Below are 25,028 nucleotides of genomic sequence, written 5' to 3'. Positions count from 1 at the left end.
TACTATGACAACATCCCTGAATGAGATGTGGTGGCCTCACGGTCTGTTACTTGCTGTCACTTGTGGTTCCTATGAAGATATTTTTCATGGGACATAAAGATGATCTGGTATCTGAATTGGCATCTATTTGTTACATATATATATAGTGTTTTTTTCTTTTTAAATATACAGATGCCCCCTTCAATCTTCAGAATAATTGGCTTCCATGTAGTAACTTTTTTTCTCTACTTGCTAACATCAGGGTATACAAAATGTTTTGAAAAAAAATAAATAGCCTAGTAAATTTGTGAGTACAGCCACCAAAAGGCAGAGTGGATCAAAGTCTGTGTACTCTTTCATATCAGTGAATTGAGTCTTGTTTTCTCTTGTTTCTATCAGGATATTCTGATTAGTAACTACAGCACTTAATCAAAAAGCATCTGAGAGCAAAAGACAATCTCAGCTGGAAGCAAACAAGAAATGTGGGCAAAACCCATTTGCCTTTCCTCACCTTCAATTCCAACTGAAGCGCTGCAGTTTCTCCATCTCCCCCAACAGTGTTTCAGGTGTACACCAGTATTTCCATGCTTTTGTAAAGAACTGATTCTGTTTAAATCTTGTGACTCTTAAGGGATTTCTGGAGCTAGCTGACATCAGACAGATGAGAACTTCAGTGCCTGCAACAGAACAAATTTCCTACTGGTGAACTACTCAGTGTAAAGTCCTCTCTATTACATATTCATGAAACAAGTGTAAACATGCTGTAGGCTGACACCTGCTTATAGGTTTTATGTGACTGAGTATTTATGGAAGAACATCAAGAAAATTAGGCTCATGACTGCTGTCTAAACAGGTGAATTTGATATATAACTGTGCTGGATGACATGGTCTAAAATTTATTGGATCTACTGTTACTTGAAACTCTTGGCAATGGCATCAGGTTCTACTCCAGATGTTCTTGTAGGCAAGAAAATACTGACAAGGGTAGGCATATGGATCTCAGTGGTAAGTAACATTTGCAATGACCTGGCTGCAAACACGTATTGGGAAGCTTGATGTTGGTGCTGTCCCTGGAGCAGGTAGGAAGGTGTTTCTTATGTATCTCGAGTAATCACAATTTGTTTAGCTTCTTCCACATTCCACAATGGAGAAAACAGGAGGGAAGAGAAAAACTATACCTACAAGAGCTCTAGGCCATTCATCCTACTGTTCATTGATATTTAAGTGAGAATCAGTCTTTTCCTTTTCTTCCTACATCCCTAAAGGTAGTGTCCTACCCAGTATAAGCTTGATTTTTGTTATTACAGAAACAGATCAAAGCTAGATCAGACAGCACAAAAGAATATAACATAGTTGTATTAGCACATTTGGTAATACCTTGATCACAGACTTATCTGTTTGCTGATTAGTTTCCCTGGCATCTCCTGATGGATATTAATACACTCAGATTGGATGAAAAGCCTCAATCAATACTACCAAACAAAAGAATACATCTGAAAAGGTAAAGACTGAATATTAGTTGTCATTATCCATGATTATTTTTTATATTTTTAGTAGCCAGCAGTTTCACTAAATTATGCTAACTAAATCTATCAGATAATCAGATGTGTAATACTGAATTTCTGGTATCTTATACAAACAGGGCCTCTTCATATGGGGAGAGGTCACCTTATCTAGATAGGAGAACCTGTCTAGTTAGATATTCTCCCATTTCCCTCAGCACAACTGGAGCTAGAGACCATTTCTCATTTTGCAGAGCTATAAACACCTCTTCTCTCAGGCATGTACTTCATTTGACGGAAGAACAAGTCAGAAGTGCTAAACCAGCAACAGCAATGAACTTGTTCTGCTTCCTGTTCAATTCGGTGATTTCAATCTTCAGTCTTCAAGTGGGGAAAACAAGTATTGCTGTGTACTTGATTTCTAACATAACTGCCAACTTCCTATTAATATTTAAAGATAACTACATATGTCTAGACTAGTTTTCCAAAGAGGTCATCACTACTGCAATGTCCATATTGTGCACTGTAACAATCTGCAGATGCAGAAAGATGAACTCCTGTGCCACTTCTGTGACTGTATGTTATAAGTAGTGGTAGTAAGTGCTAGGAATGTAAGAAGTTTGAGACCTGGATTTCTTGCACAGTAATTTACTTGAAATGAGAGTGCTGATCAAGAGAACTGTGCTGCAAGTTAAAAGTGTCACTTAAAACTCCTGTTAAGAAAATTGTAATCAAATTCATGAGCTTATGACCTTAGAGAAAAGGCTGTATTTCAACTATGTAAGACCTCAGAAAGCTCTAATAACACTGCTTCAATCTCTATAGGGCTAAACTTTTAAAACCGGAAGTGTTACAAAAATGCTCAGAATCATAAAATATTTTAAAGAATAATCACTGAATTTGCTTGTATTCTAACTGTCTCCTCATAATCACTGAAAGTGCTAATGAGACATATTTCAGTATTCATTTTTTTAAAAGGAATTCAACCTTTGTAAAACATTCTGTAGGTTTGTCTTATCACTTTTAAGTAAAACCTGTGTGTATTTATCTTCCTGTAAGTAAAGTCACCACAGGATGTAAAGCTAGCTTAAAGTATTTTTTAAATCATACCAAGTTTTGGTGCAACAACTGGAAGTATAAAATTTGGGACATGCTAAAGAAAGTTATGATTTTGCTGACCATGCTTTTAATTGCAGTATGTATCAAGTCTCTTCCAAAGTAAGGAAAGTGACTACAGGAAGTTAAAATACAACAGAAGGCTTTCTCATCTGTTATTTAAAGTATGGATAAATAACTTTTCTGGACATGAAAAGTCTGATTTTTAGATTTCATCTCATAATGTGGCTTTATGTGTTGCCTTAGAGTTCCTGGCATATGGCTATTAATTTTTTGACTCTTGAATATACTGCACAGAGTGGTTATAAACATCTGACTCAAAATGACATTTCCTGTTCTGAAATGTTTAGATGTTAAACAGTTTTGATTAAACTTGCATGAGCTGAAGGTCTGCTGACTTTAAAAGAAAAGGGATTGCCTTATGCACTGCACTTAAACATATAACTCTATGACCATTTAGTAAGCTATTTAGATATTAGCAAATTGCTATTATGAATAGCAACTCTATATTTTCCCCTTCATGCCCCTCCTGCTGACAACCTCTTAAGCAAATTGGAAATAATTTAACTATCCTCTTATTTTAACATAAAGGTCAGTAAGCATTTTAATGTTTGCTTCTTTCCTCAGCCTGGCTACCTGTTCTGTCTTTCTCTAAAGCTTGTGTGGTCTTGTAGACATTTAGCTCTTTTCTGTTTGCTCTTACCTTCTCGGCATCCTCAAGGTTTTGCAAGTTTTGCAGATAAAATTGAGATGCTTTAGGTGTCCATTCTCTGCTGTCAGACAGCAAAAGCGTGAGTCAGTGGTGTTCAACCTGTCAGAGAAATCAGGAAGGGTGAGGGCTGTGTCCCCCCAGGTGAGTGAGGCAGCCTGCACAGGTACTTGTTTGTACAGTGGTGTCTATATCACCTCCCACTTGGTGTTCTTAAAGTGGCACAATCCTTTCTGAAGAAAGGATGAAACCATGCTGCCTTGAGCTCAGCTTGCTCAAGATCAGCATAGCAGTAGCTAGGTGTTCACACATGCACAAGCAGCTTTAGGAGACAGTTGCACTGAAAAATGATGGCCCTTCTTTTGCCAGGAAACCACATCATCTTTCCTTGTAAATCATCTTTAGTTACTTGGAAGTGAATAATCTGATAATAATAACCAGTAGAATCCAAGTTTTATGAATAGCACTTTAAGCCCTCAGAGCATGAAGGCTGCTCCTAATATTACTGCAGATCCAAGAGGTTCATGCATTCATCTCTCTTCCAACTATGTATGTTCAACACACCATTTGCTACTTACAAGCTTAGCTTAGCTTTGTTTAAATATTTGAAAAGTTACAGGTACAGTCAGGCTGCTGCAGTATTTATCATAGGTATTAAACACATGCAGAAGCTTTTGTAGAGGCTTTGGGTTCAGCTCTGGGTTCTGCTCTTTTGGAAGTGGTGCTCTCCACTGGCTGAAAATTGAACATCACACAGTCAGCAAGCTGAGTTTTCCAGTACTGGTAAATATATGCAAATAGTGGCAGTCTTATAAGGCACAGTTAGTATTCAAGGTTAAGAAAAGGTAGACTAGGCTTTTAAAAAAAAATTATACATGTTTTGGAAAATAACTTTGAAGTTTCAGATATAGGAAATATATCAGGTCCCCAAGTGCTGAACCAATTTGTTTTTCAGGCCAAGACCGCTGGTTCTAGATCTGCCTGCTGGCAGCAGGGTTGCTGGAAAGAGCAGCTTCAGGCAGGGTGAGAAAAATTTGCTTTGTGGTTTTAGGTTCTCACCTAGTACCACAAGTAGCTAGAGAGCATCTGACCAGGGCTGGTTTCTGTAGCTGTGGAATAACACTTTACATCCTTTACCCTCTTCCCTGGTGTAGACCATGGGTTAAAATGCCCCAGCAGCATAGTGATGGAACGTTTCTGCAGTGGCACAAATTCATTAGTTTGTCACTTGAAGGCAGCCACTTTCTTTCATATACCTGCAATTAGCTTTTATTTTGAGATAACTGTAACACCCTGGAGATAAACAGGATAAAAAAAAATACAACTTACCGTATCTTTAAATGTTTTTGGAGTGTCCAGCTTCATTCTCAGAATGATGTTAATCATTGTAAACTTCCTAAACTTTACTGGAATACAATGAGTGGAAAACTACTGTGTTCCTGTTTCCTTATGCTCGTGGCAGTGTTAGTTTCACAACAGAAGTCACGCAAGGCTGGAAACCGTGGGCGGGTGAGCTGATGGGTGCAGGCAGATACTGGTGAGCTGTAAAACCATTGGTGAGTAAGAATAGAATTTGAAAGTGAAGCAGTGCCTATGGACTCCTGAGTCCTTGTTTACCCTCTATATATCAGTTAACATAGCAGTCTACATACACCTCACATGGTTTAGGATTCAGCAGTTTATATTTTGGCTATGTTATCCAGAAACAGGGCACTAGTTAACAGCTTGTAAATCTCCTTTTGTGTCAAACGTGTTGGATAAACTGAGGCCTTTGCTCACAAAAGTTTTCTTTCATATGCTGGGATAAATTTACATCTCCTAGAACAAGGGAAATGTGGTCCTATTTAGTATGTGTTATTGTGAGGGATTTGAATATTGCTGGAGTGAATAATTAAGTAACCTGTGGAGGTAGACTACCTGCAGGTGTCTTAGTTTGACATCAGCCCTGTTGCATTAATCACCCTAACTAAAGATGTAAGACAAATTGCTTAGTTCAGAGAATAGCAGAAAGAATGATTCACAGGCCATGACATCAAGCAGAGGGTTGAAAGGAGGCTGGGAGGATCCATGCTTTGTCACAGAGCAGATGGTGAGAACATGTATTCAAAATATTTGAGTAATTGAATTTAAGGCAGTGCAGGAACGTTGTTCATGGCCAGTTGCTGTTCTGGAATTACAGCAATTTCTGTGGCTATGAGGCTCCAAGCAGCCCCTTCAATGGCCCCTGCAATCAGACCAGCTATAAGCTTGCCTGCTTTCCCCAGCTGTCTTCATATTTTGACTCTTGTGTCTCCTTGTCACACAGAGGGTGAGAGGAGTTTGTCTGGCTCTAGAGCTGAATGTTTCCTTGCTCAGCTCTCTGTGACCAAGCTGGGACTAAAATAACACGTGTGTGACCGATAGGCAGGAATTTGGCTTTATGTGTATGGAAGCATGCCCAGATGCTCCACTAGCCTTTGTACTGTGTACTGTCACCAATTCTGTACATAGCCTTCATTGCCTGAGCTGAAGTCAAGGAGGGGGATCAAATAGCTGTCTTGGGATATGCCTTTTACACTGCACAATTGTGAATCTAACCTTGGGAATACTCAGCTGCAGTAAGTGACTGGACTTCAGTAACAAAGCTGCTCAGAAAGTTTTGTCTTAATCCTTTAAGCTGAGCTGGAGTGTTGCAGGCTCTGCACAGCTTCTACAACGAGTGCAGTGTACAGGCTGCTTCAGAAACACAGGCATCCACCAAATTTAGCCCCATGGGAATTCCAATGAGGGCTTGCCAAACAGCTCAGTGTTGCCACTATCTAGCTTAGAAAAAGTTTGGCTTGTCATGACTTGACTTGCCACATGGGCACTAACTCCTGTCAGTTCCTGTGTTTTCTTCCACATGCACTCACCTGGTACAGGACTGTGGGCTTCTTGTGCTGCTTACCACTTTGAGTCAAGGAAACTATTAGGAGTTGCTGAGGGGCTCAGGACAGGTGGCTTCTGGCTACCACTTTTCAGGTATATGAAGATTAAAAACCTACTGACTCTAAAGCTTTCCCATGGGAAGTGTAGCTGAGAGCCCCTTGTGCTCATAGCTCTGTGTTGTCCTAGTAGCACTGCTTATTCTTTCAGGAAGTCTGTTATGGGTGAAGATGGACAAAGGAATGAAGGCTGAGAACAGCAATGACAGGAGTGTCTATACAGGTAGGTTTTGTGAGGCAAATTTAGAGTGGGATCAAAATGCACCCAACTTAGAGGTCTGTGGGTAAAGGAGTGCTGGAAGACCTTGCAGCTGCAAGTTACTTTAAGTATGTGCCAAAGAAATCTACCGTTTGCTCTTGTAAGTAGTCAGCAGGCCAACAGAGCAGAAGGAACCCATGGGCAGGTGTATCAAGAAACTGTGGGGAATGAATAAAAGAACAGACAGGCCACTATTTTTGGTAAGTAATTTCCTCTTTATGGCTAGAGTTTAAAAGAGAAATCGGGCTGGGAAAGCGATTTGTATTTTTCATGCTGCATTATCTGAATTTACTAGCTACAAATAAAGAGACAAGGGATAAGTGAGCACATTCCAGGCAGGCTGCTGGAGCATGGCATGGGGAAGCACTAAAACTGACAGACAATGAGGCGATTCTGGTTGCATCTTTTGTCATTCCAAGTGCCATCAGTGTACATCTCCACACATTCCTCTTCCCCTTTGCCAGAAGGTTCCTTTGAATGCCAGTTAGTATAGCTCAGTTTTGTACCATCCAGGAACTGGAATTTACTTGGAATTAGAGATTCCTTTATCCCCAGGTAGGCGTAGGTATTGTAACTTTTCACAAAGTACAGAATGGCATCATTCTCACTTGGGTTCGTTGGAGTGGCAATAGACCCTCCAGCTTCTTGGCATTCTTTCACTGTAGCATGGAAATCAGCTTTTTTCCCATTGGTAGCAAATATTTTTCCTCCTGCTGTCGTTATCATCTTTTCCAAGTGGAGGACTGCAAGATGAGGTGAAAGCTATTAAACTTCTGTGCACTGTTTTGTGGTCATTTTACTGACAATTTTAATTCCTGCTATTTTGCCTCATAACTTTAGATTAAGCCTAGGAAAAGGTGAAGGAGAGGAAAACTTGAAATCAAAGATTAAAAGAAAAAAAGACAATCCTCCAAAGTCAGAAGATATCTGAAAAGATGAGGGAGGAAAGGGATAGAACACATAAAATAGAAATGGAATAAGCACAAAAGAGTTTGGGGAAGGAAATGAGAAATTCTTCATTTGGAAAAAGTATGTTTTCTTTGAGACTCTGCATAAGCTCTCTGAGGTGGTTTGTAGCGTACAAGGGTATATGTCAGTCCTTGAGTGAACAAAATCTTAGATACGATCTGCTTGTTATTGTTTTGATGTGTTTTTAGTGCTTGGTTAATTTATCTGTTAGGAGCATGAGGTGCCCATGGAGCGTAGTTCAGAGATGTTACCTACATGTCTCTCGCTAGTTATGAAAAGCTAATTCCCTCCCTGCCGCACACATTTGAGAGTTATCACACTTCTACCTACCTGTGAATAGAATTTAAATGGAATGCAATAAAACTGCAGAAGATTCTGCCTTTTTCTTAAGGAGACATTTTGCTGCTCATCTTGTTTATGCCCACTAATCCAGCTATAGCAGAAAGTAAAAGCGGCTACGTTACCTCCTTCAAGTCTGGAAATCCGATGTTCTAATTGACTAACAGGGTCTTCCTTTCCATTACCAGCCAGTGCTGGGAAACCTGTGAACAAGACCAATTATTATGTACTTTTTGTCACAGTTTGACTCTTCACTTTCAAGATAAAGCAGAGGTAATAATGTAAAATTAATAGAAACTTAAAATGTTTAACCTGTTTTAGTTTGCTCCTGTTTTAAATAGGAGCTGTTTTTACACATTGTTCTTAGCAAGGATAAGGAATACATTCCTGGAAACTATCTCCAGAACAGTGATGTTTATGGAAAGCTTGAATTAGCAAACTGAGTTAGTTTTCACTCTGAGCCTGTCCAGGCAAAGCACTCGCATTTCTGCAGTAGGTTTACTTGACTGCCTGCAGCGCCAGCCTAACACTTCAAAATAAGCGTCTTGTACCCTGTATTACAAAAAATAAATTTCTTCGTGAATTGGACCGTTGGATCATTAGGAAGGAGAGATTTGAGCATCTTACTTTGTACTTGGAGCTAATTAAAGATCTGCATACTTTCTATGGAGTAAAATCTACCTCAGATTATACAAGACAGCACTGAGCTGACAAAGCACAACAATAGAACACAATGGTACAACTAGATAAAAATGGATATGGTAACTGCAGGTACCTGGTAGAAATTTCTTATATGCCTCTCCAAGAAAGCGAGAGAAACTGGGCAGTGCTGCAGGTTTACCTTGAGAACAGTATGGAAGCAGAAAAAACACTGCTCCTAAGATTTTGTGGAACAGTGGAGACATCATTATTTAAAGCCAACTGCAAACCAGACTGCTTTACTGTCCAGTGTGAAGTCCTGCATTTAAAAAAAAAGATAAATTAAATAATCAATGTTTCAGATTTTTGCTGAGTTTGAACTTATATGTCTGAAGGCAAAAATCAAGGTACATGAATTTCACTGATGTACTTGCAAAGTTAGGTTATTTCAAATAAGTAATTTAAAATTTTACCACAACACTCAGTCCGCTAACATACAAGAGTCTAAGGAGCAAAGAAACCCAAACCACCCCCTTCACAGTTCTTTTTTACAGCAGATGCCATTATATGCTACTTTAGCCATGGGGAAAAAACTATAGTTTGTTTTAATTTTGTAAGGCAGCAATAGACATTTCTGCTTAATAAGAGAAAGCAAAACAATTGTTAGTGCTTATTCTTTGATTATTACATCCATCTTTAGGGTATCTTCTTCTCAGGTGACACACTCTGTAAATGTAGCTGAAAGATTTAATAAAAATGCTGAGACACAGAGAAAGATCTAAAATAGAAAGTTTTGTGATACAGCTCAATAGGATTCAACATAATTTAAACAAGTTTTTTTAAAGGTGTTGAACTTACCTAGAGGCAGCAGTGTGAAAGATTCATTAAATGGTCTGATTTATAAGGCATGTAACTTGAGATTCATCTCATTACCTCCAGGGAATAAAGCATGTAATATGATAGGAGTTTGCATATGGGTAGAAATATTATGACCTTTTCCTTGAATGATAGGGGTTGCTTTCTTTATGAGGTAAACACTTAGAATATAAGGAAAATATTTGAAGGTACTTCCTTCCCTTTTACATGTTTAAGAAAAAAAAAAAAGAAGAAAGGCTTAGAGCAGAACAAAGTGATTTCTCAATACATATTTGAAATACCTAATGTTTTCACAGAACAGCTGTGTAAATGTTGAATTGTAAATGTCACTGAAGATAAGCCAAAATAACTTCACTTGAAATATAATATGCCCCAGGAACACCATCATTTTCACTGATTTATAGGTGACAATTGCTGAAGCCCTGTAACTAAATCATCTCATAACGGTAGCATCAACCCCAGAAGACAACAATATATTTGTGATGTACAGAGAGGTAACATCCACAGAAGTACAGACTTATATAAACTTCCCCCTGGAGTATTTATATCATAAATAATAGTTTTACCCAATAGAACAATGATCTTTTCATGAAGGAAAAAGTTGCTTTAAACCAGCCCAGTAAGTACAGAGGCCTCAACATGTGGAGCATCAAAAGTGTTGCCGTGCATTTTTGAATGATTTTCTGCTGAGGGTTGTTTCTATATAGTGGAGGCTTTCCATAAAAGGAGTTTGATTTTCTGCTCCAGTTCAAACAAATACGTTGTGGTGTCAGGCCAGCATCCTGATTTTGCAGCAAGGCTAACAGCCAAATCAGTTGAGTGATGCGTGCTTTTAGATTAGAGGGGAAACATGAGCAATACCCATATTAGTTTAAGAGGCTACTAGTCATGGGCAAGCCTGTCTCATCTCTACAGGCACTCTGCACTTGTACCCTGCACTTTCATACTTACCTCAACAACTGATGTAGAGCCCTTTGCCACTGGTGGTTTGCTCACAGAAGCATGAGTAATTCCTGCAGCATTGTTTATTGAGTGCTCTGGAAAAGGCACCAGTCCTGTGAAAAATAAATAAGCAGTACCCAGCTGTACCTACCTTGACAAAAGAGAGTAATTTTAAATCTGCATGAGTAACCTTTGTTTAAAGTGTCTTGTTAAATTTCAAGCTTCTTAAGTGTTTGACTTAATGGTTTTAATGTTCTTTTGACAGAGGCTTTCTAATTGTTTTATGAAGAAAGAAACCCAAACCAAACAAACAGAGAACATAAAGCAAGTCATTACCTGGAGTCCAGATGAGCCCCAGAAAAGGTCATTGGCAGCTCCTGGGCCTTTGCATCTGTGTTGAGAACAACTTTAGCACTTCAGCTGCATTTGGAAGAAACCACAGGTTAGGCAAACATGACAAGAGGATAAGGTTTAGGCCTCCAGTAAGTGGATTTCACAGGCTGACCAATGGCCCAGGAAACCTGGCAGGAGATGGAAGTTTTCTAGTGTAATAGACTCCTGAGAAGAGCTGATGTAGATCCAATAAATTCTAAACCTTGTTTCTTTTGATTTTTATCATCACACTGATAAGATAAAGCAAGCAAAAAGAGATATTTAAAACTACTTACATTATAATATGCTTGTTTAACTGCCTAACAAAATATACTATGCAACTATCATAACTTGTAAATTATTTTCTGATCTTGCTTTGAGCTGCATATGACAGAAGCTTAGCAAGATTCAAAGACATAGATCTGACAATGATTTCTGAGTATTGAAGTAACTTTTCTTCTGTTTCCACACCTGTCATTTGGAGGTTTTTTTTTATAGTTTCACTGCTAGTGAAGAAAGGTAAGGATATTCTAAGAGTAGATTGTGTTGCACAATGGAGCTGGGCAAATGCAATACATGCTATAGACAAACACTTTCTTAATTGCTTCAAGAAATACAGACACCAGAATTGATTTTCAGTTTATGAAAGTAGGTGTGTGTTCCTTCCATGAGCCTGTTGTCCTTTTCTTTTTATACTTAGCCTCCTGAAAGTTGTTTATTTTTCCTTCATAGTGCTAGTTACACCTTGGATAACCTTAAAAATTCATTTCTAATTCTTTCAGTTTGTATTTAAGTGGCCGAAACCGCACTGATATTTTCTCCTCATATTGATTTTGTCTTGTTCTGCAGCTGTTTCCTTCCCGTCTTGCTACCATCTTGTCCTGTGCTTTCTGCATTTTCTTTTTTCTTTCAAATCATTGTCAGACTGTCCCAGCAGCTCCATTGTGCCTAAGAATATCAAGAAGAGTACAGACAACATGGGACCTAGTTTCTCCCTTTCTCAGAGGAGGAATGAACCTTTTTTTTGCTGAACTTGAAAAACGGGGAACAATGAATTCAGCCAGATATGAACAGCTGGGATGGGAAACTTCATCATGGCTCTGTTTTTTAAAATTATGAGAGCATTTTAGAGCAAGAAGTTGTATTTTTTACCGGTAGACAGTGTGACTAGTGTTCACAAATGCTACTGCCATCTTGCTCCACTGACAACTTGTGTGAAGGATTGAACTGGAGGTCACCAGATGTCTCTTGGGTATATGTTACTTGGGTTAGCTTAGCTGAAAAACACAGACAGAAAACTGAGTTTTGTGTTTATATTGAATAGAAATAAAGACTACCTCATCTCTTTGACAATTGTTGACAGCAAAATAGCATTCTAGTAGGAGAGAGAAAAAACTTAATTTTTATGAAAAAGATGGAACATATTCCATATATTCTGCAGTTGTCCTCCATTATCTGCAGAAGGAGGTTAAATTGGTCACTACAGCCTTTACTACCATAATTACCATTGCTGTGGCCTCCTAAAGTGTCGAGGTACCCTTGCTGTATTTCAGCCATCAAGGGCAAAGATGGGTGAAAGTTTCACCTACCATCACTCCTTGCTTGGTGTGCTTGAGCCAAATTCTGCCAAACTCTAGTTTCGTAACAGAGGCTTCAAAATCAAACTCAAGTGCCTTCATTTTTCAAATGTGCTACTCCAATTTCCAAGCATCCTGTATTGACTGTGCTTTAAACTCTGGTATGTTTGCATGGCTGTAGGTTAAAATGATTTTATAACAGTACAATCTGACACACTCTAAGGTCCAAACAAATATGTCTGTTACACCATTACACAATGCTCTCAAGAACATTGTTTTCCACTGGTTCATAAGAGTGGTAGGGCCATTAGTCATTCTGCCACTTAGTGTGGTTTCAAACCCAGCTAACAAATTTCCTGGTGACTTATTGTTCTTCTGACTAAAGATGCAAATAAACATGAAATGTATGGTTAATTTTTACCCTACTTTGTATTTGCAGCACTACTAGAGTACTGTGGAAGCAAGCACTGGTATTTTTCTATCAGATGTTCTTTTCTGTGGAAAAGAACAGTGGAATGGTGTTAATTCTTCTTTTTAAATTGGCCTCAAAAATTTGAAAGGTAAAGGAGGCACTGGCCACAATTTATACATGATAAGGCAGCCCTGCCAGTCTGTGTCACTTCCTACCAGTTGTTATGTCCATGTAAAATCCTAGGGACTTTGGGACTTGTTTACTTGGGGTTTTTTTTTTTGGTGTTTTTTATTTTTCTTTTAAACCCCAAATGTCCACAGAAATCAGCATGCCACAGAAAGCCAGCTATTTTCAGTAATCTAAGGTCAGTTTCTTTACATGTGGTAAGGATTGATGGGAACAGGTTTTTTCTCTGCTTAAACTTTCTAGTAGTATTTCTAAGCTAAATTATCTAGTTATAGTATAGAGCTGTAAACGAGGATGTTGCTCTAGACCAGAGAGAATTCTCTCTGAAATCAATATCCATCATTTTTGTGGCCAGAAATAACTTTCACTGTTAAATATACTTACTTTATGTGATACGCAATGTATTTGCTTCCCAAAGGACAAATTTTTTTTGGTGACTAAGTTGTAGCTCTTAATTCTCAAAATCTGCATTTCTGACATTTGAGAAGTGACTAAGTTATTTTTTGAATTAAAGATCATATTGTTAGATAGCTTATCATAATTTGCTACAGAAAAGCAATCTAAAAAGGACTAACGGGGATTTTTCCTGGTCATTATGCACTGAGAATTATTTTTGCTCATTGCATCTATAAAGTTTGCTTATAAAAATTATTTGTCCTAGAATAACAGAACAAAGAAACAACCTATTAAATTTCTTCTTGTTCCTGACCTCTTTGTCCATTAATAATAATAACTCTATTTATACATAAATGCAGAATTTGGATCTTTCACAAAACACTGAAATGCTTCTAAGTGTTTAAAAAAAACCCAAACATTTGAGGGCTTAAAACTGATAGGGCTATACACACACAAAAAAAACTTCTAAAAGAAGAAAATAACTGTTCCTGAATAGTCTTCTGTTCATCTGTGGAAGTGCAAAAGATACTCAAATAACAATTAACTAAGTGTGTACCTTCATCAGGTAGATACAAATGTTTCTGACCATGTTTGTAGAATATTGTTTTTATTAGGGAATATTATTGCTTCCACGTATCATAGTTTTCTTCTGAAATTCATCAAAGTTAGGAGATAAAAGTCCATGTCAAAGAACATGGATATAGGTTTGGGGGTTCCCTCAAAACCTTCAGTTTTATATATGAAGCATAGTCAAGATTTTGGTCATAGAACAAGGTGGGCTGCTTCAGATTGGTATAAGGGGAAGGCTAGAGCATAGCAAGTGAAGAGCTGAGTGTGATGTCATATGGTGATGTTTTATGAAAATGACTGAGGCCTTTTGGTCAGTTCCCTGAAATGCTACAGAACTCAGAGTGAAGCACAGAGGGCAAAGTGCTGCCTAGCACTTCTTTGATTCTCTTATTTTAAATCCACGTAGGCTTAAGCAAACAGAAATTGGACTCTGAGACCTAGTCTAGATGCTTTGCTTATTGATATAATTCAAATTAGCTTTAATCTCAGGCTGTGCCAGGGGAGGTTTAGGCTGGAGGTTAGGAGGAAGTTTTACACAGAGAGAGTGACTGGCCATTGGAATGGGCTGCCCGGGGAGGTGGTGGAGTCACCATCACTGGAGGTGTTGAGGAGGAGACTTGATAGGGTGCTTGGTTGCATGATTTAGTTGATTAGGTGGTGTTGGATGATAGGTTGGGCATGATGATCTTGGAGGTCTCTTCCAACCTGGTCTGGTCTGGTCTATTCTATTCTAAAGGAATAGGATACACCAAAGTATCCTATGGTACTCCAGGTACTCCAAAGCTGGAGATCTGCAAAATTAATTTGAATTTAGAATCATAGAATTATTTTGGTTGGAAAAGACTGACCATTGTCTAACTCTGCCAAGTCTGGTGATAAACCATGTCCCTCAGCATCACATCTGTGTGTCTTTTAAACACCTCCAGGGGTGGGGATTCAGCCATCTGCCTGGGGAGTCCATTCCATTCATTTCAGTGAATAAGTTTCTTCTAATATCAAACAAACCTCCCCTGGTGCAACTTGAGGCTATTTCTTCTCATCCTATCACTTGTTACTAGGGAGAAGAGACCAACACCCACCTATCTAGTTGCTGTGGCCCAAGTGCAGGACCAGACACTTGGCCTTATTAAATCTCATACAGGTTGGCCTTGATCCATTAATCCAGCCTGTCCAGATCCCTCTGCAGAGCCTTCCTACCCTCAAGCAGATCAACACTCTCTCAAGCAGATCAGCATTCCCTCCAGCTTAGCGTCATCAACAGACATGCTGAAGGTGCACTGAATTCCCTCATTGATAAAGAAATTAGACAACTGGCCTTTGTACTGAGCCCTGGGGAACACCACTTGTCACTGGCCACCAACTGGAATTAGCTCCATTCTCCATTACCTTACCTGGCACTGAGGTCAGACTGACAGGTCTGTAGCTCCCTCGGTCCTCCTTCTGTCCCTTCCTGTAGATGGATGTCATGTTTGCTAGTCTTCAGTCAATAGGGACCTTCCTGGTCAGCCAGGACTGCTGGTAAATGATGGAAAGTGGCTTGGTGAGTGCTTCCACCAGTTGTCTTGGTACCTTTGGCTGTATGCCACGTAGACGTGTGTGTATACACACAGTGGTACAGCAGGTCATTAACCATTTCTTCTTGGATTATAGAGGCTTCATTCTGCTCCCCATGTTCCAGTAAACAATTGGTTTTAATACTAATGTTCAGGCAAAAAAATATGTAAAGTACCTCAGCTGCTTCCTTATCCTTGATCATGGTCCCCCCCTGCATCCAGCAAAGGACAGAGATTCTCCTTAGTCCTGCTTTTGTTGCTAATACATTTGTAAAAGCATTTCTTATTGTCTTTAACACCTGAAGCCAGATGAATTTCTAGGTGGGTTTTGGCCCAGGTAATAAAAATTTGTTGGTTTTTTTTTTTTCCTGTCTCTTCAACATGATGCCTAATTATGCCAGGCAATCACCTTGCTCTAATGAACAATCTGTGTGCTTGAAAGAGTCAAAAATTGCTAGCAAAGTTTACTGATTAAAATACTAATAATTGAAACACAAGAGGTAGAGGTAGTTTTAATTAAATTTTAACAACTTTCTAGCAGATTTAGGGCAGATATTCAGAGCTAAGCCTAGGAAACTTAATAAGTATTAGTTTAGCCTTATCTTTTCTCAAAGTACCCCAAGAGTCAGAATTGTTGGCATGATTTTTTCCCTTCCCATTTGAAATTTTTGGCCAAAGAGTATCATGGTCATAGGTCTCAAAATGAAGCTACTTTGTAGAAGAGGTTCCCACTTTAAAATCTGTCCAACATGGTACTGGGTGTACTTTTCCCATTTCAAAGTCTCTGTCCATTCTCAGATCAGCTGGAGTGCTGTATACAATGCTGGATATGAATCCTCTGCTGCCAAAACTAACTCCTTACTTCCTGCATTTGAAAACACTAAAGCTTTCCTACTTGACAGGGCTTGAAATGACCATGGGAACAGATTCTATCTCTTCCTCAGTGCAAGCTAGGGACAAAGGGAGAACAGTGCTGAGAGTCAAGTCCAGGTTCCCATGGGTTCCCTGCACAGAACCAAACGTCAGGGTGGAGAAGATGAAGTACAAGAGTTTATGCACACATTTAAACTTCAGTGTTCCAGTGTTTCCTTTCACACAAACACCCCCCAGACACCGCCCCCCCCCCCCGGTGGTGTAAAAATTCTCATGGATGTGTCCAAAACTGCCTCACTGCAAGGTGTGTGAGACTTTGCTACTCACAGTAGTTTACTGAGCTACCCAAACTGAATAGAGGCCAAAATATTTTGTGAAATGATGCTTCTTGAGCCTAGCAGATTTGAGTCATGGGCTGATTGTGTGGTTATTTGGCATGGCACCAGCAGAGAAATAGCTTGTATTTGTTTGAATCGCCTGAACTTCCAATCTTCCCTGATCCCTGAAAATAGTACCTGGTTTTCAGTGGTTTAGGGGAAGACAGGTGGCCTTCTAACGCTACAAAAGCCATAGTCTTATGAGGGAATGTTATGTTTTTGCAAGAAAAATGTCTATCTTCAGTCTGCATGGATCTAATGTAATGTTTATATCAATATTTTGTACAGAGTAGCTTCTAAAACTAAGAAAACTCTTGTAACTGATACTGTCAATGTTTTTATAATGGTTAAATATGAATGCATACTTGTGGCAGTTTAGGCTGGGTGCTTCCTGGACTGCCACATAAGTTACGCCTCCAGTGTCCCGAGGGTCCAGCCCAATAAGGTGGACATAGGAAATAGCGTTTTTCTTACCCATAAATCCTGTGCCCTACAAATTCATCTGCAAAGTCATTCTCTTCCTCTATCTTCCCTCGCCGCTCCCGTGGGAGATGCTCCCTATGGGGTAATGGTGGGGGAGTATCTCAAGGTCTCTTAGGCTTAACTAGGCCTAATGCCCGGAGGAGAAGGGAGCAACCTCAGACCTGGCCAGCCTGAGGCCAGCCTAGTGGGGGAGGGCGGGGAGAAGAAAGAGCCCTGGGGGTTTTGGGCACACCCTCAGGTGGGGAGAAGAGAACTGTTGGGAGGCCTTTGGATGTGCTATAGGGGACTCTGTACACTTTGGGATTCTTTTGTCACTATGCTTGTAGCTTCTGTAAAACACTTACTGCTTTTCCATTTCAACTTTCCATCACTTTTGCAATCAATTTGTGTGTGTCATTCTTTTGCCCCTCTCAGGGGGCAAGAAAGGATCTGTCTGGCCTCAAACCAGGACAATGCTTGAGTGAGACACAGTACAAGCCCTAGAATTCAAAGAGATGTACAAAATAAAATCTGAGACCTGAATTGCTTTAGCGAAGTCGACCTCTGTGCATCTCATAGGAGGCAGAAAAGATTAAATACTTGCAAATGCTTCTACAATGAAGCCACAGCTAATTTTAACTTCAGGCTTCCCAATATCCCAAGGCAAGCCTTGGAATTTTCCTCTAGTCTTCACAAAGACATAGTCCACAGTACCACACACACAAAAAAAAACAAGAATTATGAGCTATTCCCAATCCTCCAAAAGAGATAAACACATCAGATTAGGAAAATTTTATTTAAGTTAATCACCTACCACATTTGCTATTTTCAGAAAGATCAAAAAATCCCATATTATGATTAATTTTAGATTTTCTGACATAGAATAATTGCAGAAATTGCATAAACCTGAGACAGGATATTTAATGATCTCCCTACTCTGAGGTGGTTGAAAAGCCATTCTTTAAAATTCACAGATTATGAGGCGGTTCAGGTTACATCTTTTGTCATTCCAGCTCCCATCGGTGTACATCTCTACACATTTTTCTGTCCCTTTGCCATTAGGCTCATATTGGTACCACTGGGTATAACTCAGAGGCATGCTATTTATGTACTTAAATTGACCTGGAGTCTCGCTCTCTTTAATGCCCAAGTAAGCATATTGGTTATACTGTTTCACAAAGCTCAGAACAGCTTTGTTCTCCTCCTCATTCATGGGAGTTGCAAGAGTTCCTCCAGCCTCTTCACAGGATCCTAGTGCAGATGCAAAATCAGCTTTCTTCCCATTGCTGGCAAATATTTTATCTCCTACTTTTCTTATTTTCTCATTTAAAACAAGCACTAAAACAGGAAAAGAAAAAAAACCCTGTTAACTTTAAAAACATTCCTATAGCATATTGATTGGAAAACAAAGAAAGAGAAATCATCAGGTGAAGAGAAAATTAGAAGTAAAACAGAGAAGGAAATAGAGGGCAAGAGTAAAGGATGAAAGGGAAAAACAACAGTCTTCAAAATTTTACCAGTTCACTAAGTATATTGTTATGCTGCTTGTGATTATCCACTATTGTCTTTTCCAAAACAGGGTTGCCTCACTAATGCCATCAGACATATTTTAGCATGCATACTCTCTACAGAAGATTGATTTGCTTCAAATTTCAGCAAGTGAAATGAGAACATGATAATTATTGTGAATTTCTTAGCACAATTCACCACTTTTAATAATCTGGCTGCTGATAGATAAAAATGCTAGTGACAGGGCTTAGTAGTTCCCATGAATCCATGCAGAAAGTTCAGCATCAGTCTGCATATTTTTAAATAAATCAAACTTCAATAAATGCATGTTAGTGTTCCTGAGAGAAACCTGCTTCTTCAGGGGAAAATGACTCCTGATCTCCTCTGCTTTGGATGAGAAAACAGTTTTGAGAGGATACCATTTTAAATGTGATTTCTTGTCTGCAAATCATGATTCTATAGATCGGTTTTGCCTACTGTGCTTTTAAAACTGACTGATGTGAAAAAGTAAAGAGTGTGAAAAAAGTTACCGCCTTCAAGTCTGCAAAGTCGGTGTTTCAAATCTGCTATAACGTCACGGGGATCGGTGTCCAGAGAATTGGGTAGACCTGCACAGATGGAAATACAAGTTATACACTCAAGCAAAACTAGGCTCTTCCGCTAGGAACAACTCCTTGGATATAACTAATCCTTTTCCAAAACTAGTTAGTACACTGTATACTTTTTAAACAGTATCTGGCAATATTTTCCCAGTATTTTTTCACACCACTCTTAACCTCTACTAAAGCAAACACAAACCTTCAACCCTCTGAAATGCTGATAATCGCCCTCTGATTTTTCTATTTTGAATCCTTATGTTTGTCATGTCAATGAAAATGGCTTAGCCAAAGATAATTTGCTTCATGCTGTTAGTGAACAGGCACAAAAGAGATTTTGTAGCGGTAACAGTTCCTATGGCACCATACCATTTTCTTTTTTAATCTGGTGGTTGAATGTTTTGTGTTTTCACAGTGGGATCTCATCTTGACAGAAACAGTAAGCACTGGTATAGGAGCATTTCTGCATAGGTTGTGTGAAATGCAGTCCATTCAGCACTGCTTGTTAAGGATGAGAACTCACTGTAAAGGTAGATACTTTGGTACCCATAGAAATTTGTATGAAAATGTCCTACATGTAGAATACAGTTAGTGTACTCCCATGACCATGTTCCTATTATTCACAACTAAATGGTAATGTAGAAACACAAATCAGTGCTGCATCTCCCTCTCTTCAAGTTGCAGTGTTCCAACTTTTGCTGCACTTTGCAATCTGTAAGAAACAGTGTACTGGCCCAATAGAGTCCACTTGATTGACAGAAGATTACATGGATGTCAGCCTTTTTCACATGGTGGTCCAATATCCCCTTTTCTCCTTACTCACCGTTTTCCCAAGGAAGACGATTTCTTCTGGGAGGACTCACCAGGCTTCCGAGCTGTCCTCTGAAACCTGGAAAAGAGAAGCGTATTTTTCTTTCCTATTGATGCATATTTTTTGGAACTTTTGGATGAAATGGAATTTAATCTCAAAATAAAATGTGTTACATCTATGAATAATTTTGATTGTACTTTAGTCTTGGTAATGAACCTTGAGAAAGCATTTCTATACATAAAGAAAATTACACAGTGCAATGTGCCCCTTATCAGATTACACTTGCACATACCATCTTTGGATACTAGATAAACATGCTAGAAACATTTTAATTACACTTGTAAATACCAGAATAACATTTCTTCATACTTAACAATATAGAGCTGCTGCTGTGAAAGAAGCAATTTTCTTTGGAAAGTCAATGGAAAAGCACTACAAATACATAATATTTATATGTTTAAATATTGATAACTTGTTCATTTCCTTTCCTTTTTCAGTGCAGAGAAAATGCCTATTTAAAATAACAAAAAAACCCAAACCCTGGGTCATTTCTTTCATTCACCTTCCCCCTCTTTGCTTAATGCAGCAAATGCCTCAAGGGCATCCTTCTGTGTGATATTTACTAATGCATCCTTCATGAGAAGGATTTGTTGCATACCAGGAAAGTTTGCTTACCGTTACTTAAATGTGACTGTCCTATCAGACCATCTCTTTGGGACAGTGCAGGGATTTCAGGTAGTTCAGTATTTCCTGGACATTCAGGCAGCGCATGGCAAGTCACTAGCAAAGCAGCTACCGCTGGGAGCATGCAGGATGAGTAAGACAACATGATTGCTTAGGCCAGCTCTGGAAACCCAGATGTTTGTCAGGCAATGACTCTGTAAGAAATTTTAGGCATTGGCATATGTAATTGAACATTGTTTTTCTCCTTTATTCCCTTACTCCCCTCTCCCTCCCTTTGTCCCTTCTTGAAATGTATATTCTTTCCTTGTTTGAAGTCTATTGTTCAGGTATAAGAGACTTCCCAGATTTATTTTGCTCCTGATGCATATCTTATACACAAAACTAGACTGATAAAATTGGTGTGCTCATTACAGAATGACAAATACATATTTGGGAGTAGTGAAGACAAATTATTCTTTGTGCTATCACTATTTGTTGGATTAATCCTTGAGAAATGATGGGCTCAGAGGTAGCTTGCTCACACCTCTGCCATTAGAGGGTTACAAGTAGGTTAATGAAACCGATGACTATGATACCAACCTGAAAGGCACAATCTGTCTGTTACAGAGGTCGTTGTGGTGGTTTAGAGCAATCTTTTTAAGCACAGTACTACTCAAGCACATTTATTTGAAATAAGTAGACTGATAATGGTTTACATACAGGAAAAATTGGAGTTAGTCTTGCAGAAAATGCCTTTCTGCTAGTTGGCAATAAGCATATTCATCTTATTTTTTCCTTTCAGATACAACATTAAGAAGCATTACAATTGCAGAGCTGCAGTATTGTGACTGGAAAGCACACAAACTATAGATCATGTGGTTAGGGTTACATCACAGATAGCAGGCATACAGCATTGCTAGTGTTGTGTGGTGATAAAACCCAAACTGATGGGCTGTAAAACACTATGTCATGGAGACAAACAGTTTTAGGCATTATTCAGTTTAAAAAATGAGTGATAAAGAAAGGTTTAAGATGCCAGGTTTAAGATGGGTATCCCCTTTCTAGTGAGATGACTGGCTGTCATACAAAACATATAACAATACAACTTAATACTAAGTAGAATCAAAATGCCAATTTACTGTTATTACTGTTTATCAAACAGATATAATAAAACTGAGGTGCCTTTAAAAAAACAAAACGAAATATCACAAGTAATGTTTATATCTTCCGGACTCCCATAGAAGGTTTTTTGACGTTGTTCTTAATCTGCATCAATACCAATTATTTTTAAAGACAGAGTTCACTCGATTTTCTAGAGGAATGTCTCATCAAATCAGATCAATGGGACACACCCTCGAACATAAGTACATTCAATAATGTCAGAAATGGCAGCGTTAGCTGCATATAAAATCTTTTCAGTAATGGCAGTGCCTGTTACTCATAGCCAAGAATTTCCACTTTAACAAGTGAAAATTTCAAATCCACACAAGAATATATGTGCTGTATCAAAATGCTGTTGAATTTCATGCGTTAAATCTGATGTGTTTCCGTCACCTCCCTCCCTAGGACAGTAGAGTCACCATCCCTGGAGGTGCTCAAAAAAACATATGGACATGGTACCCTGGGACATGGTTTAATAGCCAGAGTGGTGACAGGGTGACAGTTGGACTCAATATTCTCAGAGTTTTTTTCCAACCAAAATGATTCTATGATTGTTTAACCTATGATTGTTTACCCTTTACTGTATTGGAGACTAGTAGACACCTCTGACAATGCTGGCCAATGCCTCAAAGAGTAGATTGTTAAAGTCCTAACAGAAACCTACCTTAGCTGTTTAGGAGTACTTAAGTCCCTGAGATAAGAAAATGCAATTACAACAGGTATGGTTCATCTGGAGCTGATCATTCAGTGAATTACTTTTGAATGGGCTACTGCATCCAGTTCATAATTGGATTATGATGCAGAGTCAGAGTCCTGATCAGTTATATCACAAAATGGAAAAAAAACCCTAACTCTTCAGTTTTAATACAGTTTTAATGACCTTCATCATCATTACAATCTGATAACCTTGAGGCATTCTTCATCTACTAAAACTGCTATTATAAGCAAAGTAAAAAATACTAATAAAGGAAAATGTAATTTTAAAATGTAAATATGACCATGAAAATAAAAAGGAACAGGTTTGCTTTCTAGCTGGCTCCTTGTTTTATGAAAAGGAAATTCAACTTACCCTTCTGCTTCAAAGTGAAATGAAAGCAGTTCACACAAGTCCCCTTTATATAGTGCTGTGTTTGTTGAATAACACAGCTGAAGTGGAGACTGGATAATGAGGGCACGAATGAGCCTTTTTAGTTTTGCATGCACTTCTTATGTAAACACTAAGAACAATTTTGAGCATTAAGAATTTTCTTTTATGAGAATAGAAAGCCAAAGTTGCAGAAAAATCAGTCTAGAAATACAGGATAACTCCAGATTTAGAAACACATATAAAATGCATAAAAATGTAAAGAAGCTTTTCTAAGTGACATTGTAACAATTCTTAATTGTTTTCAAAAAAGCAAAAATGGCTTTTGTACAAGGAAAGATGCTATTACTATTTAGGGAAGCATGTCACCTTCCAGGTACTGTCTGATCTGATAATCAGACTTACAAACGTTGGTTCCCTGCTCTGTATGTGATGTACTTACCTTACCTTAATGTAGTTTCCTAGCTGTGTGTATGGTCAGTGTTTCTGTGAACATCTGGTCTCTCATATGTAGAGGACACCTGATCCTCTCTTCAATCCTGGAAAAATATGTGTATGTGCACAAAATCCTAAAATGGCAATATTTTATCAAAGAAACTGGAATTTTTCTTCCTCTGGTTTCCTAACAATAAACTCTGGGATCTTGTGGGTAGATTCTGTTTCTGATACCTTCTACTGTTTGACTCTAGGTGAGGTTTGTTTTACATACCTAAGAAAGCCAAAGTATCAGTACTTCACCTGTAAATTCACAATACCTCTGATTCACAGCTTTTCTGTTTTGCCAGTTTATGCTGTGGTCTATTAAAGATACAATAGTTTCTGCTTTTAATTTGCATTTTACTACAACTACTGAAGTTTTGTCATGATCCCTAACTTTCTATCCAGCAGAATTCACAGCTACAAGCTCTCATCTTTAGGCTCCCTTTTCAACAAATAGAGATGTCTAACATCAGTTGGCTGATCCAGGTAAGAGAAAATGCTACAGGATATGTGTATTCTAACATGTGTAGAAGTAATTTAAATGCTTAAATCCACTTCCACTCAAATTTAAGCCTAGTCCTGGAGTTAAAAGTGCTCAGCATGGTCAGTGCCCCTTTTACAAATGATCAGCTAAGACTCACAGATGTATATATGTATGTTATAAACAATTTATCTTCAGGTCATACAGGTGATACACAGCAAATCTTTCAGTGCAGGCTAGTCATCATACAAAACCTCTAATCCCAAGAACTGAAACTCATTCTGTATGCAGTCCAAGCTAGGAAGATGCAAAGAACTGGTGTAAAGCATATAAGATGTGGATTAGATAGTACTTAATAGGTAAAATGCCTCATTTCTGAATCCTGCTGCAGTTTGGGAATAGCACAGGTACCAATTTGGCACAATCAAGACATAGGTAATTCTGTTTCTGAATGGTAACAGGCCTCTAAGGTACCTACAGCTCCAAAAAATGTCTGAAGATTAAAGGTAAGATAGAACTTAATAGATCCATATTTTGGGAAGTAATATTTTAAATTATTAGGTGCCCAAGGTCCTGGAAATCTAATTTACCAGAACAGAGTCTCATGCAGATGCAGTTTCTAGCTCACTCTGCAACAGCTGTGATGGGTGACATTGTTCTGTGGTGTCATTTTCCATATGCATTCTCCCCCCCCACATATATATGTACCTTTAATACACGAACAACCTAACAAATCTTTTCACATTTGTACTATTTCTTCCATATAGCACAGTTTATACTAAAAAACAACTAACCAAACCCACAAACAAACAAACCAAAAATCCACCCCAAAACAAAACATAAACCCCGCATTAGCCAGGAAGATCAATAATGTCCCACCAGCTACACACTATCTCTGTTCAGGAAAGTGTGGCAAGAGCAAGGATGGTTTATAATGGCTTATGACATAAAAAAACACCTTTATAAATTATTATCTTTTACCAAAACTTTCAAAGGAATGTACATTCGATAGCAGTTCTTCTGTGGGCCAGATTAGACTTACACCATGGCAGCTGACAAGAAATCTAAATCATAATGCAATGCCAGAGACTACTTAGCTGTTTGATTTACTTTCCTTAGTTATGTGGCAGAGAATCAGAGAAAACAAATACACTAGAATAAGGAAGAAACAA

General features: G+C 38.5%; 2 protein-coding genes and 1 long non-coding RNA gene across 4 annotated transcripts; 1 reads left to right on the top strand and 2 right to left on the bottom strand.

Moving 5' to 3' along the window:
- Positions 1 to 5,912: 5,912 nt before the first annotated feature.
- On the top strand, positions 5,913 to 13,845 carry LOC137441936 (uncharacterized). Its single transcript, XR_010987535.1, has 3 exons — positions 5,913 to 6,306; positions 6,421 to 6,492; positions 10,559 to 13,845. It is a non-coding gene; the product is annotated as an uncharacterized lncRNA (long non-coding RNA).
- Positions 6,723 to 8,794, bottom strand: LOC137441935 (pulmonary surfactant-associated protein A-like). 2 transcript variants are annotated; one of them, XM_068139951.1, is made up of 3 exons: positions 8,612 to 8,794; positions 7,962 to 8,039; positions 6,723 to 7,271 (listed from the first exon to the last, which is right to left on the bottom strand). In XM_068139951.1, the coding sequence occupies exons 1-3, from the start codon at positions 8,742 to 8,744 to the stop codon at positions 6,895 to 6,897; spliced, it is 588 nt and encodes a 195-aa protein (XP_067996052.1). In that variant the 5' UTR covers positions 8,745 to 8,794; the 3' UTR covers positions 6,723 to 6,894. The 2 variants fall into 2 exon arrangements, with proteins under 2 accessions (XP_067996052.1, XP_067996053.1); XM_068139952.1 differs by having other exon boundaries at positions 8,678 to 8,794.
- Positions 13,846 to 17,848: 4,003 nt separating the features above from the next.
- LOC137441933 (pulmonary surfactant-associated protein A-like) lies at positions 17,849 to 20,885 on the bottom strand. The gene is made up of 4 exons (XM_068139950.1): positions 20,663 to 20,885; positions 20,000 to 20,065; positions 19,111 to 19,188; positions 17,849 to 18,409 (listed from the first exon to the last, which is right to left on the bottom strand). Exons 1-4 carry the CDS (start codon positions 20,814 to 20,816, stop codon positions 18,033 to 18,035), a joined length of 675 nt encoding a protein of 224 aa, XP_067996051.1. The 5' UTR covers positions 20,817 to 20,885; the 3' UTR covers positions 17,849 to 18,032.
- Positions 20,886 to 25,028: the final 4,143 nt, after the last annotated feature.

Source organism: Melanerpes formicivorus, unplaced genomic scaffold, assembly GCF_026170545.1.
Source record: "Melanerpes formicivorus ecotype bairdi unplaced genomic scaffold, bMelFor1.0.p_v2 SCAF_6, whole genome shotgun sequence".
In the NCBI taxonomy this organism is placed as follows: Eukaryota; Metazoa; Chordata; class Aves; order Piciformes; family Picidae; genus Melanerpes; species Melanerpes formicivorus.
This window is presented reverse-complemented; position numbering and strand designations above follow the sequence as displayed.